A 15439-nucleotide genomic window follows, 5' to 3' on the forward strand; every position below is an offset into this window, starting at 1 on the left:
TTAATATGCTGAGGGTAAAAAGAGATGTCCCCAAATAAAGCAGATCTGTGGCAAGATACCTCCTGCCACAGCTGAACCATTTTATTGGACAAAACACATGTCACCTGTTGTCCTGCATAACATCTGACACAGGACAACAGGCAACATGTTCCCCTTGCTCAAGGCTTCCCCACATTCCTCATTGCCCACACCTGCTTTCTGAAGCCCATTGCTGGCTGCTTTGCCAGCCCTTGCCTCACACGGAGGCATGGGTCAGTGCAGATTGTGGCATGGAGGCACAAGATGGTGCACGCCAGGAATTCGTGGTCCCCTGTGCCTCTGCACTGGGTCCCAAACCAACCCATGCTTCACATGAAGGGTATGGGGTCAGCACGGGTCTTGGTGTGAGGGTATGGGGTACTGGGGAGTCCCTGGGTCCCATGCCAGCACCCTCACAGGCTTCCCCCCCATTATAGAGACATAGCCTTGAAGATCCTGGGGCAGGTCTGCTAAAGTGGGGAACCCTGACTTTTCTCACTTAGAGAGGCACCCCAAGATTACCAAGGGCTTATCTCTAAACAGGGAAAGCTTATGGGAATTCATGGGCCCCTCAATACCCTGGAGCACCTGCCTGTGGTGGCTAGAGAGTGCGGGCAGCCAGGAACTGTCCATACTTTCCCACCACGGCAAATAGATGCCTGCTGCACTAGAGCAGCAATATTTAACACTCCCTTTTGTGATGTGGTGCAACAAAGGGTAGGGACATCTATTTGCTTGCTGTTTGTGTGGCATAAGTTTTTATGGTGGCACACATGCAACATAAGGTAACATCTGTTTCTACCCTGAGAGCATTGAGTTCAGGATGCCACAGTTACTTTCACTCAGAAACAAACTCAAGTAAGGTGGGAATAGGGGTACATAACAGTCTAGTGATTAGAGCATTCACCAGTGTCTTTGTGAGTTGGTTCCAGCCCACAAAGACAATGGATCCAGCCCACGGTAGCTCAGGAAATTGGCAACATGCTGTGGTCCCAGCAGCAGAGGAGGCACGCCCAGGTCCTGTTGCCTGCCGTGTTCAGTTTATTGTTTTTGCTACAGCAGAGGTGGCATCCCCAGGATCCTAGTGCCTATATCTTATCTTTCTATTCCCTTCACAGCATCTGCTGAGCTCCAGAAACAAGTAGGGTGCAGCTGTCAGTTGGGGCTGGATTGCAAGCAGCACCCAATGGTGACAAGGTTGTCAACCCCTGACCTAATAAGTGGGAGACCTGGGGTTTTGACCCTTTTCAACCTAGAGAATTCAAACCCACATCTCCCACTTTCCCTGGAGAGTTCCTTAGCCACCATGCTATAAAATACTCTAGATGAAGGACCCTCTCCATACTTCCTATTGAAGCTGTCTTACCACTGTGCTCCCAACAATTCAAGAGTCGGGGGGCTAGGATGAGGGTAAACAAGGGAGGGGCTGGACGCTGTAGCATAGTGGCTAGGGCACTCAGCTGGGGTAAGGACACTTGAAGTCTGGTCCCCACTGGCAATATTATTTCTGTTTTTTGACTAATGACTGTCTAACATAAAATTCAGAAAATCTATAAACTGTTTTAGGAGTGGGGACCATAACCCAGAACTACCCCAGGCTGCTTCTCCTGTCCCTAGGACTTATGCATTCCTTTCACTTCCTATGCAAGGTGCGAACACTTAGTTTGTGCTATTGTCTGGTAGTTAGTTCACTCTCCTAGGAAGTGGGAGATGTGGATTTGAACCTCCCAGGTTGAGGGAGACAGTTTCCTGATTAAGTTCTCTAGCCACCAGACTAATAAGCAAAAGGTGAGTGCCCCTCAGAAGAAGGATTAGGTATTCTGGATCCTGAGTAGACAGTGGTTCCTTGCATGCACCTGAATTTGGTGCCTCAGCTCTGGAGGATGGGAATTCAGACATACCTCTGCCTCATATTTCTTATTGACCAGCAGGGATCCTGGTTATCTCTGATTGAAAAAAAGTTCCCAATTTTCAGTTTAAAAAAAGTAACCCAAAATCCACATTTTTCCGTGATTAAAATGAAATGCAACTATACATATATTTATATATTTGTAGTGTTTCAAATCATGGAAAAATGTGGATTTGGGGTTAGTTTTTTAATCCAAAACTTGGGGAGTTTTTGTTTTTGTTTTAATTGGAGAAAACCAGGATCCCTAAAGATCAGTTTGGGTCCCTCTTGACTCTTTGAACTACCCTTTGTGGGGGCCTGTTTCCTCCTGTTCTCTGGATAGGGAGCCTAGGCTCCCAACTCGGTTCTTTGAATTATCCTCCCAAAGCCAGGTACCTAAATGTTAGGTGTTATTATGTTAAGGTAGAAGCGCCTGGAGAACCAGCCTGGATTTTGCTCTTTGTTGTGTTAAAGTACTTTGCATAGTGTGTTCACGACAGTCCTGAAGCAACTAACCAGCATTTGATACTGGATATAAAGGAAACCTCTGTAAGAAAACAGTAAACACAGTTTATCTGGTAAGAGTAAGATGATCCTCTGCAAAGGAACTGTTTGATCCTATGTAAAAAGAACTATTCCTTGGACTAAGTATTTTCATCAGCATTCACTATCACTGCTAGAGCATGAAATAGAAGAAAAACACATTACCAATGGAGACCATGCAATGGGAGGACAATTAAATAAAGGTGTCAACTGTCCTGTTTAGTCTAATATTCTATCATGGGATAACTCAGAAGCTAGGACTTGAAGTTAACTCATGCTTCTATGCAGTCGTACTGCAGATGCAACACCAGAGGTACACAGCTCTACTTCAGACACACAAAGGTATTTTGATTTGTTTTTGCTTGCCAGTTGCCCAAACATCAGTTCTATTTTGTGGAATTACTGACAGAAAATATGTTATCTATTTGTGAGTACACTCAGGTGTCCTCATGGCATCTGTACACATCCTCATTTGAAGTTTAGGGGCGGGGTTGGACATAACATTTGGAGCATTTCAGCCATGAATAGACATGCAGCCTCTGCTGTACCCGCTTGCTGGAGTACTTCAGCATTGCTTCAGCTGCATGTAGCTGCATGTTCTTCATTCAGCGGGCACAATATGGGGCTCTGGCGACCTCCTGTTTGGCTCCACTCCAGTTATGGCCTCCCATTTTGGGGAGGTGGCGGGGCTCTGGAGAGTAGAGACAGAGTGCATAGAAGAGCACTCATTGACATTGTGACCTGCTCTCCCCCATGGAGATGGTGTATTTGGTGTGCTGGTGGACCATATGGTTCCGTGTTACACTCTGTAGAGCATATGCTACAGGAAGCACTTCATTTTGAAGTGTTCATAAATAGTAGCTGTTTCTTTCAGGGTCAGTTATGGAGTACTACAAAGGGCATGCACATCTGTCTGGCTTGCCCTTTGAAGCATCTGCTCCAAAACCTATGGAACAGGGAAAGATGCATAGTATCTGAAGCTTTTAGGATTCTTCATATTAGGCAACATGTATTATACTAAGCTGGGTCCTTTGATTCATAGCAATAACATTAGAGGCACTGAAACAGCATCCTGAGGACATTTAGAATGAAAAGCAGTTATGGCCACAAGACTTTTTAGAATTTTTTCACCAGTTATATTTATTTCTAAGATTTTATTTATCTCTATAGTCCTGGCTTGTTCTCGGGTGATGAGATCTAGCCATGTTTTCAAGCCTTGACCTATAATAGCACTGTTTGCTCTCTCTTATGTTGCTAACTCATGTGGCAAATTATTATTGTTTTGTCTTTGTACTCTTAGACTTTTCTATAAGAAAGGATATATCCTAAGGTATTTTTAAGAGTTGTTTTAACAGTGCCCCAAAAGGGTCTAATTGTCTCCCAAAACAATAAAAGACAAGATTAACAGGTTAATTTTGGGCATGATATAAAGGTGAAGGAAGACAGGGAAATATTAGTAGGATTGTGGGGTTATTTAGCAAGCACAACATGATGGGGGAAATATTTTTTTGCTTTGGTAATTGAGATCAATGGGAGAAAATAAGTTGAAGACTAACTGGTAAGTAGGCACTAGGTATTGCAGAGGAAATGGACCTTTCAGAGACCATTTAAAAAGTATAGGGTAGTGGCTTTGACCATCATGAGAAGGTCATCCCTTTTGGAGAGGGCAGCATCGGAGATGGTTGTGGGGGAAAACAGATTTTTAAGTTAGCATCATCAGTAGACCCAAAGGAGTGAGGGATGTGGGAAGGGAATGAGGTGAATGTGTAGGCAGTATCCATAGTGGTAGTGGTAGTATGTTGGTCTTCAAAGTAACTAGCAAGTGACTTGATCTTGACATGGTGTAGCAATAATTCAAAGGAGGACTGATGTGGTTCAGTAAAAAAAGAAAAATGATTTTACCAACTGCACTCTGCATGTACTGCTGAGGAGGGATGGAGTTGTTACAGAGGTGAGAAAGCAGTATATTACAGCAAGACTGTCTAAATTCTTAGCAGCTGGGGACTGCATACTAGGGTTATCATATTTCCAGTTCCAAAAAAGAGGACACCTGTCCAGGGGTGCCCCTCACTCTCAACCCACAGTCCCCCATCCCTGATGCTGCCCTTCACTCCTGACCTGCAGCTCCCCGGTACTGCCAGTGCCCTGTACTCCTGACCCACAGCCCCCTGCTTTCCCCAGTCCTGCCCCAGAGGAGGTCCCCAGCTGCCCTCGTCCTGGCTGGGCTGGAGTGCAGCAGCTGTGGCAGCTCTAACTCATGTGGGTGACAGCAAAGGAAGTCCCATCCCAGCATGGGCTGGAGGAAAGATCTGTGGTACCCTCTGCCCTGGGCTGGAGCTCCTGCACCATGCTAGGCAGCCTGGCCACGGTCCCTTCCGCCCGTCTCCATCCCCCAGCATCTCTCAGCTGCCCCACCTCTGTGAGCAAGGGCACTAGGCCCAGTGCTGCTGGCCTGACTACACACCTCCCTGCTGGCCCTGCAGGGCCCCCTACCCCCGTCTCCTGCTGGAGAGGCAGGCACTCCCCACTTGCTCACTCTGCCCTGCCCCAGCACACACAACCCCTGCTCCCCATAGACTTCCTTGCATCCAGCTGCAGAGGCTGCTTCCAGCACCTTGCCTGGCTGTATGCCAGCCACATGAGTGTATGCCCGCAGGTGCACATGGCACCCCCTGCCTCCAATCACCCCAAGCAGCTCCTTGCAGGCTGGAAGGCTGCCAGCCAGCAATGGGAAACCCATGGCTTCCTCCTTTAAAAAGGAAAATATATGTTTTTCTCAGCAAACAGAAAACCTGGATCCCTAGTAAACACACATGCTGCTAGGGCAAGCTGGGAAATGCAGTTCTACTAGCACTGATGTTGAAAAGGAACTAGCAGAGCAAAATCTCACATTTGTTCATATTTCAAAGAAACTCCTGGACAGAGATTGGAGTACCCAAAAAGAGGACACATCTGGGAAAAACTGGACATATGGTAACCCTGCTGCATGCCCCACAGGATGCACCAGGTGTACTCTACCCTCCTGCTCCCTACGCAGGCATTCTCTACCCCTCATTCCACTGGGCACTCTCTACCCTGTTGTATACAAGCACTCTACCCCAGCTTCAGTTCCCTGGGCACAGGCTCTTCTTCTGCAGTGCCCCAAACTGCACTGATACTCCAAGCTGTGAGTTTCTCTGGTACCACAGGCTGTGCCATGCTGCCTCCCCCCTGCCCCTGGGTGTGGGGCAGAAAGCAAAAATCAGAGGGAGAGGGAACCCAAAACCTCTGGCTGCTGCTGCTGCAGCTGAAGCAACGAGGGGACTGGCAGCCAGGTGGGACCCTGGGGGCTGCAAACTAACCCTTCATGGGCCACTAGCTAGATCGCCTAGGGTTGCAGTAATAAACTTAGAAGACAATGAAGAGTTTAATCAGAGTTCTGGCTGTAAGGACAAAGGAAAGGGGATGGATCTCATAGGAAAATTAGGCAAGATTTGGACACTGCCTACTGCTAGATTTGAAATGAGTTGGGAAGACTGAGTGCTGTTATGGCATCCAGCTTTTGTCCTGAGAGATTTTCTATCTAAGTGTCTGCACAAAGGTTGCTAAGCTTTTCAGCTCTTGAAAAATACAGATTAAACCTGTTTTTCCATGCATGTTTCTTTTTTATATGTTCTACCGATTAAGAAATGTCTTGCCAACTTGAAATGTGTATTTTCTTTCAGCATGACTGCAGTGTTCCTTTTAGTATTGAATTCACTTCACATTTTTTCCAGCAAGAGTTGAGGCTCTTAAGTGGCAAAACAAAATGCTTTAAGAGTTCTATTTTTGTCTAAGTATGGGTAACTTGTTTGAGAAGTGTAATTCCTCAGCCTTGTGAAAAATGGAATTTCTTAACTAAAAAATATATTATCAAGTTAGTTTTTCTTCTTTTAAATAACTACATCCTTATTGGAATGGACTGAGTGTCTACAGATCTCAAAAACCATCTGTAACATGTTGAAAATATAATGGAATATATCTGGATTATGTGTAGGGGTCTACACAATTTGAGGAGGTGGCCAGCCAGTTTTGTGGGGAGATCACAGAGCTAGCTGCCATTTTAACAGGCTGATGACAGTGGGGTCCCTCCATGTCTCTGGCTGAGGGGCCCTGGTGGCCCCATTCCTTGCCACTGGCTGGTTGGAGGGGCAGGGCCAAATGACAGGTAGCCCTCTCAGCTAATCAGTGGTGAGGGGTGGAGGCAGCACCTATCTTGGGCTCCCCTTCGGGCTGACAGTACTCCCTTGTCCGTACTCCCCTAGCAGGATTTGTGGCCAGGCCACAGTGCTGTGAGGAGTGCTGACTCTCTCTGGGGAGCCAGCATTTTATCTCTCTTTTTTTGTGGGCAAGGCCAGATTTTACAATGTCTGTGTAACTGCAGTTTTAGTAGGTCTCTAATTATTTCTAGTTCTCTTCCCTCCCCACCACCTACCCCTCCAAGAAGTGCAATATCTCTGCACTATTCATGAATTCGGTGATTCTCAGATTGGAGACAAAGCAAACTATTCTTTTGCTGTACTTCTGGTAGCAGATGGAATACAGTGTACTTTCTCAGAGCTTTGTTATAAATAGTGTTGCAAGTTTCCTGATAATATTTAATTTAAAGATTTGACAGGCAATTTGAAATTTAACACAGTATACGGAAATGTATATTTAGTCCACACATCTATAATAATATGAGTGTGATGCGTTTTAAATTGCCTATAATCATCCAGTACTCTTCTACTAACTGCTGAGCAAAGCAGTGGCAATAAAATGTTTTTCAAGAGGTATGTGCCAGAAGGCATATGTTAATGGGAGTCAAATGCTAATGTATACTTTATTAAGCTTTTCTGGAAACCACTATGCCTAGTAACATCATTCTGTTATGCTTGGACAGAGCACTCTACCTCCTATGTGGCTTGTGACACAGTTAGAGGACTGGATTAGTTGAACAGCAGCATGTCATCTGTTTGCTCTGGCTGCATCTTCACAATGGAAAAAAGATAGAAGTTTACATTTTTAAGTAAATCTTAGAAAAGCCAACATATTGTGAAATGCAGTAAGTGCTATAGGGGGATACTAACATTGTAAGAATTATAATGGTTTGTGCTTTTTGCTATCACCTTTTCCGGAGGTTAGAGCAAGATTGCTTGGGTGCTTTTGCTTTGTGTCTATACAGTCCACTTGCAACATATAAAAGGTGCTGATCTTGAAATCAGCCACTTTTTTTCCCCTATAGAGAGCCCAAAGATAATGGAGGCATACCCTTTACATGGGAAGAAGATACGGGACCAAAAAGTCTGGATAACAAGGTTTTTCTCATAGGAAAGCCTGTTTTTGGCTTTGGGGGCCTCAGGTTAGAGGGACTGCCACACCTACAGTGACAAATAATAGGGAGCAAAATCAGAGACCCAGTTTGATGTGCTCCACTGGCCTCCAGAACTGGAAGTAGTCTACACCACTTTGGGTTCAAGGTGTAACTTCCTTAGTCTGTGCTGCTGGTGGACTATGTAGTTCTGCTGGTAAGCAGAGTTAATTTGCTTGAGTGTGAATGCAGCTATACTAATTAGCTTGGTTGAGAGGTGGAACTGATTAGCTTGGGTGAAGCTTTGTGTGTTGGGGGTACCTGGCAATGTTTTTCTGCCTTTTCTCTAGCAGATGCAGCAGGATGCTGTCTGGTGCTGGTCCAGAATCAGTTTTTCAGATTTGGAACAAAAGTCCCATTTCAGGGACTTTTTGGAGAGCGATGACAGTCCTGGAAAATCTAGGATGGTTGGTTGCTTTAGAAATACCAAACAATAATCTAGGAAAAGCTGTCAGGTATGACTGACAGCTAGTACCATATTTTTCTCACATCCCAAATGTCCCCAGATAGAACACACAGGCCTTGTTTTGGGAAGGCAGAATGCAGAAAAAAAGCTTTTTCCTGGATGACCGTGTGTAATAAAGCAAGTCCTCCTGAAAACAATGTCTAGGAAGTGTGATATCTCATGAGACATTCTGGGTGAAGCAGCAGAAACTTCCCAGTGTGGCAGGACAGCAACAGGGCTAGGCCCCATACTCTTGCACGGGCAGTAGAAGGACTGTTTACTGTACAGAATGTAATAGTTCTTTATGTAAGTTCCTGTAAATAATAAAGTGTTTTTCCCACACCACAAACCTCATGAAAATATTACAGACTGCGTGCAGCAACTCACTTGCTGTCAGCCAGTTCATGGGTTCTTCTGCCAGAAGCTACTGCTTTACCACAACTGGGAGAGGATTAACACCAGACTTCTCCCTAAGACTGCAAACAGCAGGGCCTAAGCAGCATCCATTTTAGCAGCCATAAGTCATAGTATCTGCTTGCAGTATTCTACCTTGATTCTATTCCAGTGAAGAATCAGCTTCCCTGATTAAGATATGCACCCCAATACTAGTGGGCTGATTGGGGGAGGTGGAGCATGTGATATGTGAGTAACAATATAGCTGTTAGACTTAAAGGCTAGGGACAGAAGTTGCACATGAACCAGTTTAAGTGATCAGAAACTCGTTTAAACTTGTAACAGAACAGAAGCCCACTGCACATAAACCAGTTTCAAAATGACTGAAGCTGGTTTAGGATAAACCTTGGTTGAATGTAGCATCAGACTTAACTGATTTGGGTCAAACCAGTTTATGGAACTTCTGTCCCAGACCCCTTCCTGGTTTAAGTTAAATCAGAGTCCCCCAGCATGCTTTCCAGCCCTGAGCTGGGTTGGGCTGTCTGCTCCAGAGAGCAGGGTTGGCCCCACTCCTCTCTTCCCTAGTTGAAGCTCTGACTGGCTGAGAAGGAGGTTGGGGACTTTCCCCCTGCCGCTGCCCCCCTTCTCACCCCTGACCCTGGCCACTCACTGCTCAAGCAGCGATTCCCCCCTCCTGCCCCTCTCCCACAGCAGGGACCCCAGCAGTAGGACCCTAGCTGGCATCTGGCCATGCCCCTCCCCATACTAGCTAATGCTGAGATGTGTGTGTCTGTGTCCAGTTTCATTGGAACAGACATCTGCAGGATGCATTTGCAAGCCACTAGCTAAGAAGACTTTGGAATTAATGAGAGAAAAGTTTTCTTTTGTAGGGCTTGATGGGCTGATAAACTTTGTGTTCTGATAAGCAACCTGCTGGCTGCAATCTGTCAGTGTATGTGACCTGTGAGTGCCATCAGTTCGCTGCACACAGTATGAAGAAGCAGAAAGAGGGAGACTGAAAAGCTCGATATCAACAGATGCATGCAGTCCACACAAGCAGTCCTCCCTCCCCTCTCGCCGTCTTGCCTCAGAGTGCTAGCCAGTGGCCAGGATCTGGCAACACTTCCCACACCTTGAGCAGCAAGTGGGGTAAAAATCTGGCAAGGGCTGCTTCCCCATCCCCCTCCAGGCACACTGCGGCAGGCCAGGGTTGGGGTTTAAACCCCTGCCTGATCATTGTATCCTGGTGGGGCTTGGCCATGACTCCCCTTTCCCTCCCCCCCCTCAGATCAGCACTGTTGGAGGGAAGGGAGGGCTGCTCTAGCACCCCCCAACTTCTAGCCTGAGCCACTGCAGGCATGTGTCTGCATTTCCTGATTCAAAAGTGAATGTCTATCCACTTGCAAGTCAATTCAAGCTCTGTAGGTTAAACTAACCTGCAAAGATTGAATCAATTCAGGCTCAGGCTTTTTGAATGTCTGTCCCTCGCCAAAAGAACATGAAACATACAACTTAAAACCAGCCTGTGTCACTGATTCTTCTGCCCCAGAATTGAGCAGGAGGATGTCCTGGGATCTAAAATTTACAGTGCCATAGGAACTACCTAAGTTATCTTTTCTAAAACATCTGAACTAAAAAACAAACAAACCCAAACCTACAAGATTATAATTTTTAACAAGAATTCTACAGACAGAGGAAAGGTTTCTACCCTGGCAGCTCAGTCTGAAAAAGGAAAATAATTGAAGTGGTAAAGTAACTGAACAGTCTGGTAGTCTTGTCTCAGATTGTTTGATACCATGAGGGAGCTCTGCTTTTTTTAAAAAAAAGTTTCCCAAAAATCAATAGTCTGGGGGTGTGTTAGAAAGACCATTTGTGGGAGAAGTGAATTGTGTTTCAGTTGTTCCTGGTTTTTTATATTTTCAAACAGTCACTATTCCTCAATGAGGATTATAGTCAGACATCAACCTTGAATGTTGTCGTAATACTATTTAAGAAAATAAGTTGTTATTTTAGCAATGGAAAGAAAAATTAATAAAAATATCCAAAGAATTCTGATCAACATTTTTTTAAGTACATCTATTGAATTATCAAAGAAAACGTCAATCTGAAATTTATGGAAACGAGTAAGTGAAGAATTAATTAACATGTAAAATGCTTTGCAAACAGTCTACAGTAGTTATTAGCTCTGAGTTACAGTAGCAGATGCCTGTGAAACTGGGGCTTATGTGGAAAATATTACTACTATTATACCATGTAGGTATTCACCTAAATACTGTAGATAATTTGGAGACTGTGAATACCAGAAAGCAAAAGCCTAAAACAACTGGCATATACAATAGAGAAAATGTATTGTAGAGATGAAAAAATATTGCAATTTGTGAGTCCATTTTGCTTTGTTTACTACAAAAGTAGCCCATCTGTTTGACTACATCTTTTGACTACAATTATTTTCAGGAATCTGAAGCTTTGTTTCTCAAGGCAATTAAAGCCAATCCAAATGCAGCCAGTTACCACGGTAATTTAGGTAAGAATTTTCTAACTCTTGTAATGCAAACTTTATCCAATGCATTATTTGTTCAATCCATGTTCATTGTGTTGCTTTTGTTTTTCACATATATAATGAAACTACTTCTTCCTGGGGAGTTTTCTGTTCTGTCTACTTTCTAGAAAACCACCTGCATGAAGAACAGGTTACCAAAAGCTGTCACATAGCATGACAGTTCAAACAGGCTGCATATCATAGTCCAGAGGTGGTTGCACTTCAGTGCTTCCCAATTGGTTCATTTGTGCTCTGCTTGTAAACCACTATGAGCTCACCAGATAAAAACAGCAATTAATGGCTACAACGTAATTCATTCCTCTTTCATTCCCTGGCCAATTCTGTTTCCAAGCTCTGCTCTTACAGCTGGCAGCAGAACAAGCAGCTACTATGCCACCAGCTGGCAAAAGAAACCTTTACTGGAAACAAATGCTTTAATGTTGTTTTCCAAATGATTGGCAAGATTGCTCATTATTCAACAATATTGCTAATGAAAACTCGTCATTGCTGTTCCAGCTGTGCTTTACCATCGCTGGGGAAATCTTGACTTAGCCAAGAAACACTACGAAGTCTCTCTGAAGCTTGACCCTACAGCACCCGGGACCAGGGAAAATTACAACCTCTTGAAAAGAAAACTGGAACAATTGCAAAAGAAAAGCGATGTCTGATGTTTCTTTCTGGGTTGTCAGTGCATGCTCCATACCATTCATGCTACATGGCTACTCTTAACCATGTGAAGGTTTCAGTCATTGTTCTTAAAAATTATAATGACAGCACCAGCAATGCACACTTGAATGCACATGCCTGATATGGTCTTGCATTGGAAATTTATTTTTTCAAATAACTGTGGAATCTTAAAATGTCAGCTGAAGATTTAGGTATCTTTTATCTCTCTTTTTTTTTTTGAAATCTCAACTGTTTTTCCAGTCCATTAAAACCATTGATATAAGATACTAATGCAGGGTGGAATTTCACAACTGTGCTTCACAGCACATCGATAACAAAGTTTACTTTTACATGTAGCTTGCATAGTCTATCTGACTTTTTAGTAACTGTGGACACTTAAAATGCAATTTTACTCTGAAAAGTAACTGAAAAAATGGCATTTCCTATTTAAAATTTTTATCTCTGCATGTGTAAGGTTATACCTGTTCATGTCAGTGACTCTGGCTTTTTTTACTTTTCCTTGTTCCTATCTTCACCTGGGAGGTGATACACTTTTTAGAAGAGCAAAATTGGATTTTAATCCAATGCATCAAGAGAATTGTTAAATAAGTTGTAATTGTTGGGCTAAATTATGCCCTCATCTGTACCTGTGTCTCTTTGAAGGTAATAGGGCTTATATAGGTAAATGAGGGCGTGGTTTGACAATGATCTGCATAGTGGTCCCACATGACTGCTTTCTGTCAAGGTATAGAATGGAAGGAGCTTTAGGGGGGGAAAAGTCATACCAAAGTAATGCACTGGCTCAACAGGGTAGTGATTTAAGGAAGAAATATGACCACAGTACAAGAGAGATGCTTTAATTTAGCCTTCTTTCAGCCAGCCTCTGTTCAGACAATTCACATAGATCTTTAGCAAAAAGTTATGGTTTTCTTCACCTTTGTGCTAGGTTGGTGGTATATACACAGCTTACTTTCTGCTAAGGGTTCGCCACTGTCTATGGACATTGTAGTATCCACTGATTCAAATAATAGAAACTTAAAGTCCCGGTATCAAGGACAAACTAGGAACAAAGCCAGGGCACAGGTGTTAGTGACTGCAGATCCTAGCCTGTAGAAGCCTTTGCTACTGATTGATGCAAGAGTCAAGGGAAACCTAGATTCACCTTCATGTCTCTAGGTGAGTTTGCTGATGTGGCAGTTGTGGGGTGGGGAGGAGGGAAATAGACATTAAGTTCCAAACTGAGCAAATTTAATACAATATTAAGAACCATTTTTGTATAGCATCACTTCTCTTGAGTATACTGAAATTTGAACTTTCATTTGGCAGCACAGAGGAAGTTAAGTATTTGTGCTGATGTTTATAGCACAGCAAAGATGCTGCTGCATCAGGAAATGCTCATTTTTTTAACATTGGAGGAACAGTCTATTGGATGTGAAAATTGAGAGGCTTTACCTCTTTCTTCATACTCCTGTAGTCTATATTTTTTTCCATATGGAGAAATTGATTCATGCAATATTTGCAGCTTTCCTACATTGTGTGATAATATTGTATAGGAGATTCGAAAATATCCTTAACATGCAACTTCCGTGTGTGTGTTTGTGTGTGTGTGTGTGTGTGTGCGTGTGTGTGTGTGTGAATCTGTTTAAAATGTCAGGTAAGTGTCCATCATAGTACAAGATATTATTATGTTACCTTGCCATTCTGAATGTCATGTAAATGTTATACATTTACAAAACTCTACCTTCTATTTATTTTTGGCTTGAAAAAGTGTCTCACACAACTAACACAACCAGTGAGCTTTTAAAGCTTTTTATACTCTGCCTAAGATGCATTGGTTGTAGACAGCATTTTGCTGTGTCAGCCCCTAAAACATAAAGGATTTTGAATTTGCTACAGAAAGGAATTTCTAAAAGAGAAAAAATCCACAAAACAGAGCATTATTTGTATATTTGTAGTATCTGATGCTGTTAAAGTTTAAATTATTATTTTTGTCTTGCAGTTTACCTATATAATGATTCCTAGTGGCACGTACTGTTAGCTTTGTATTAATACAGTAGATCAATATTACATATAAGGCATGCAATCCCTGTAGTTCATTAAGAAGCAAAGCCATTACAGATATTCCTCTGCAAATATCAACACATCCTACTTAAGTGTTTTTAATGGAAAAGGTATGGCCAAAAACTGGATTTCCTGTTTTATACTCTTGCATTTTAAAATGCAGGTTTACTGTTCAGGTATAACCATCATGATCTTTACTTAATTTTCTGGATATGTAACATCACATAACATTGGTTTTAATTATTTTTTTTAATTTAAAATTCATTATTTAGGAGCACAGAGATGCAACATAAATACTTGCATGACAGTAGTAACAGGAACACACTTATAGTAGAGTGTAATGTTGAAGCACAACTGACTTTGGAAAAATAAATGTGTGGATTTACTTACTTGAATCTAAGAGAAGGTGTTTTTTTTCCCTCCAACCAGCATGGTAGGGAAAGCTCCTCATTCATGTACAAAGTTGGAGGGGAGGGGAGGCAGGTGGCTCCCTCCCAGGTGGGTCAGAGCTAGTCAGATCCACAACTGCCTTCTGCCCCCAGGCCCCCTTCTATTCCCCTCTTAGTGTTCATCCCTCCTGCCCCCCCACCCCTTGACTGAAGCCAAGCTTTGGAGCCACAGCTTGGCTTCAGCTCTGGCTGGATTCCCTCCCCAGCTTGGAGCACATGGAAACGCTGTCCTCTGCCTGGCCAGAATCAGCACCACCAACACTGCTGTATGGCCATCAGGGGCTAGGGGCTGCACTTCCATGTTCTGTGCTCTGGGGAGGGAACAGAGCTAAGCGGCTTTTGACACCAAGTGTGTGTGTGGCGGGGTAGAGAGGGAAAGAGGCAGAGATTTTTGGGGAGTGGGAGGAAGGGGAAATTCTGTGGGCTGTAAGGGGTGGGGGTGCCAGTGGTGGGGGCAGAAAAGCTGCAGGGGGAAGAAGAGGGGGGTGAGTCAGAGGGTAAATGGACTCCCTGACCCTTCCCCTCTACATCCCCCCAGCCACTGTTTTCCATGCTGTAGCAGTGGGAGGGGGGCAAATTTAAGACAACACTCTGATAATTAGATTCTATACCTGGCAAGTTATAATAAATTTATCAATTTACCACGTATAGAATCTAATTATTGGGGTCATCTTAAATTCAGGTTTGACTTAAATTTGCATAAATAATTTGTATATATAACTTTTATTAGTTTTTCAAGATCACTGAATAAAATTGTTATGGCTAATCCCATATCTTTCACTTTATCTATTTAATGAGTGCAACTTATTAAATATTAGTCCTGTGTTTAATATATATGAATGAACCTGTTTGCTTTTTTTCATACCTGAAAAGTAATTCCTTTGTCAAGTAGCAAACGTTACCCTGTAAGAAGAAAAAATGTAAAGAAAATTTCAGAACTAAGAGCAGACCCATTTAACATTCCATTTTATCCCATAATTTCTACATAGAATGAATACAGAATTTCTTTTTTTTTGCTTTTCCTTCTGACCAGTGATTTCCTTCTTGATCTTGCAGTGAAGTTTTTAAA

The 15439-nt window shown here is 43.2% G+C and overlaps 1 protein-coding gene across 4 annotated transcripts in view; it reads left to right on the forward strand.

Annotated features, from left to right (window-relative positions):
• TMTC4 (transmembrane O-mannosyltransferase targeting cadherins 4) overlaps positions 1–13071 on the forward strand; it is a 76369-nt gene extending 63298 nt beyond the window's left edge. For all 4 annotated transcript variants that reach the window (XM_090022680.1, XM_090022697.1, XM_090022707.1 and 1 more), the window contains 2 exons: positions 11110–11179; positions 11711–13071. In XM_090022680.1, coding sequence (XP_089878806.1) covers positions 11110–11179; positions 11711–11862 — 222 coding nt within the window. In that variant the 3' untranslated portion in view covers positions 11863–13071. The remainder of the gene's footprint in view (positions 1–11109; positions 11180–11710) is intronic.
• Positions 13072–15439: the final 2368 nt, after the last annotated feature.

The sequence above is a fragment of the Crocodylus siamensis genome, chromosome 1, assembly GCF_052110815.1.
Source record: "Crocodylus siamensis isolate JL-2025a chromosome 1, ASM5211081v1, whole genome shotgun sequence".
Lineage (NCBI taxonomy): Eukaryota > Metazoa > Chordata > Crocodylia > Crocodylidae > Crocodylus > Crocodylus siamensis.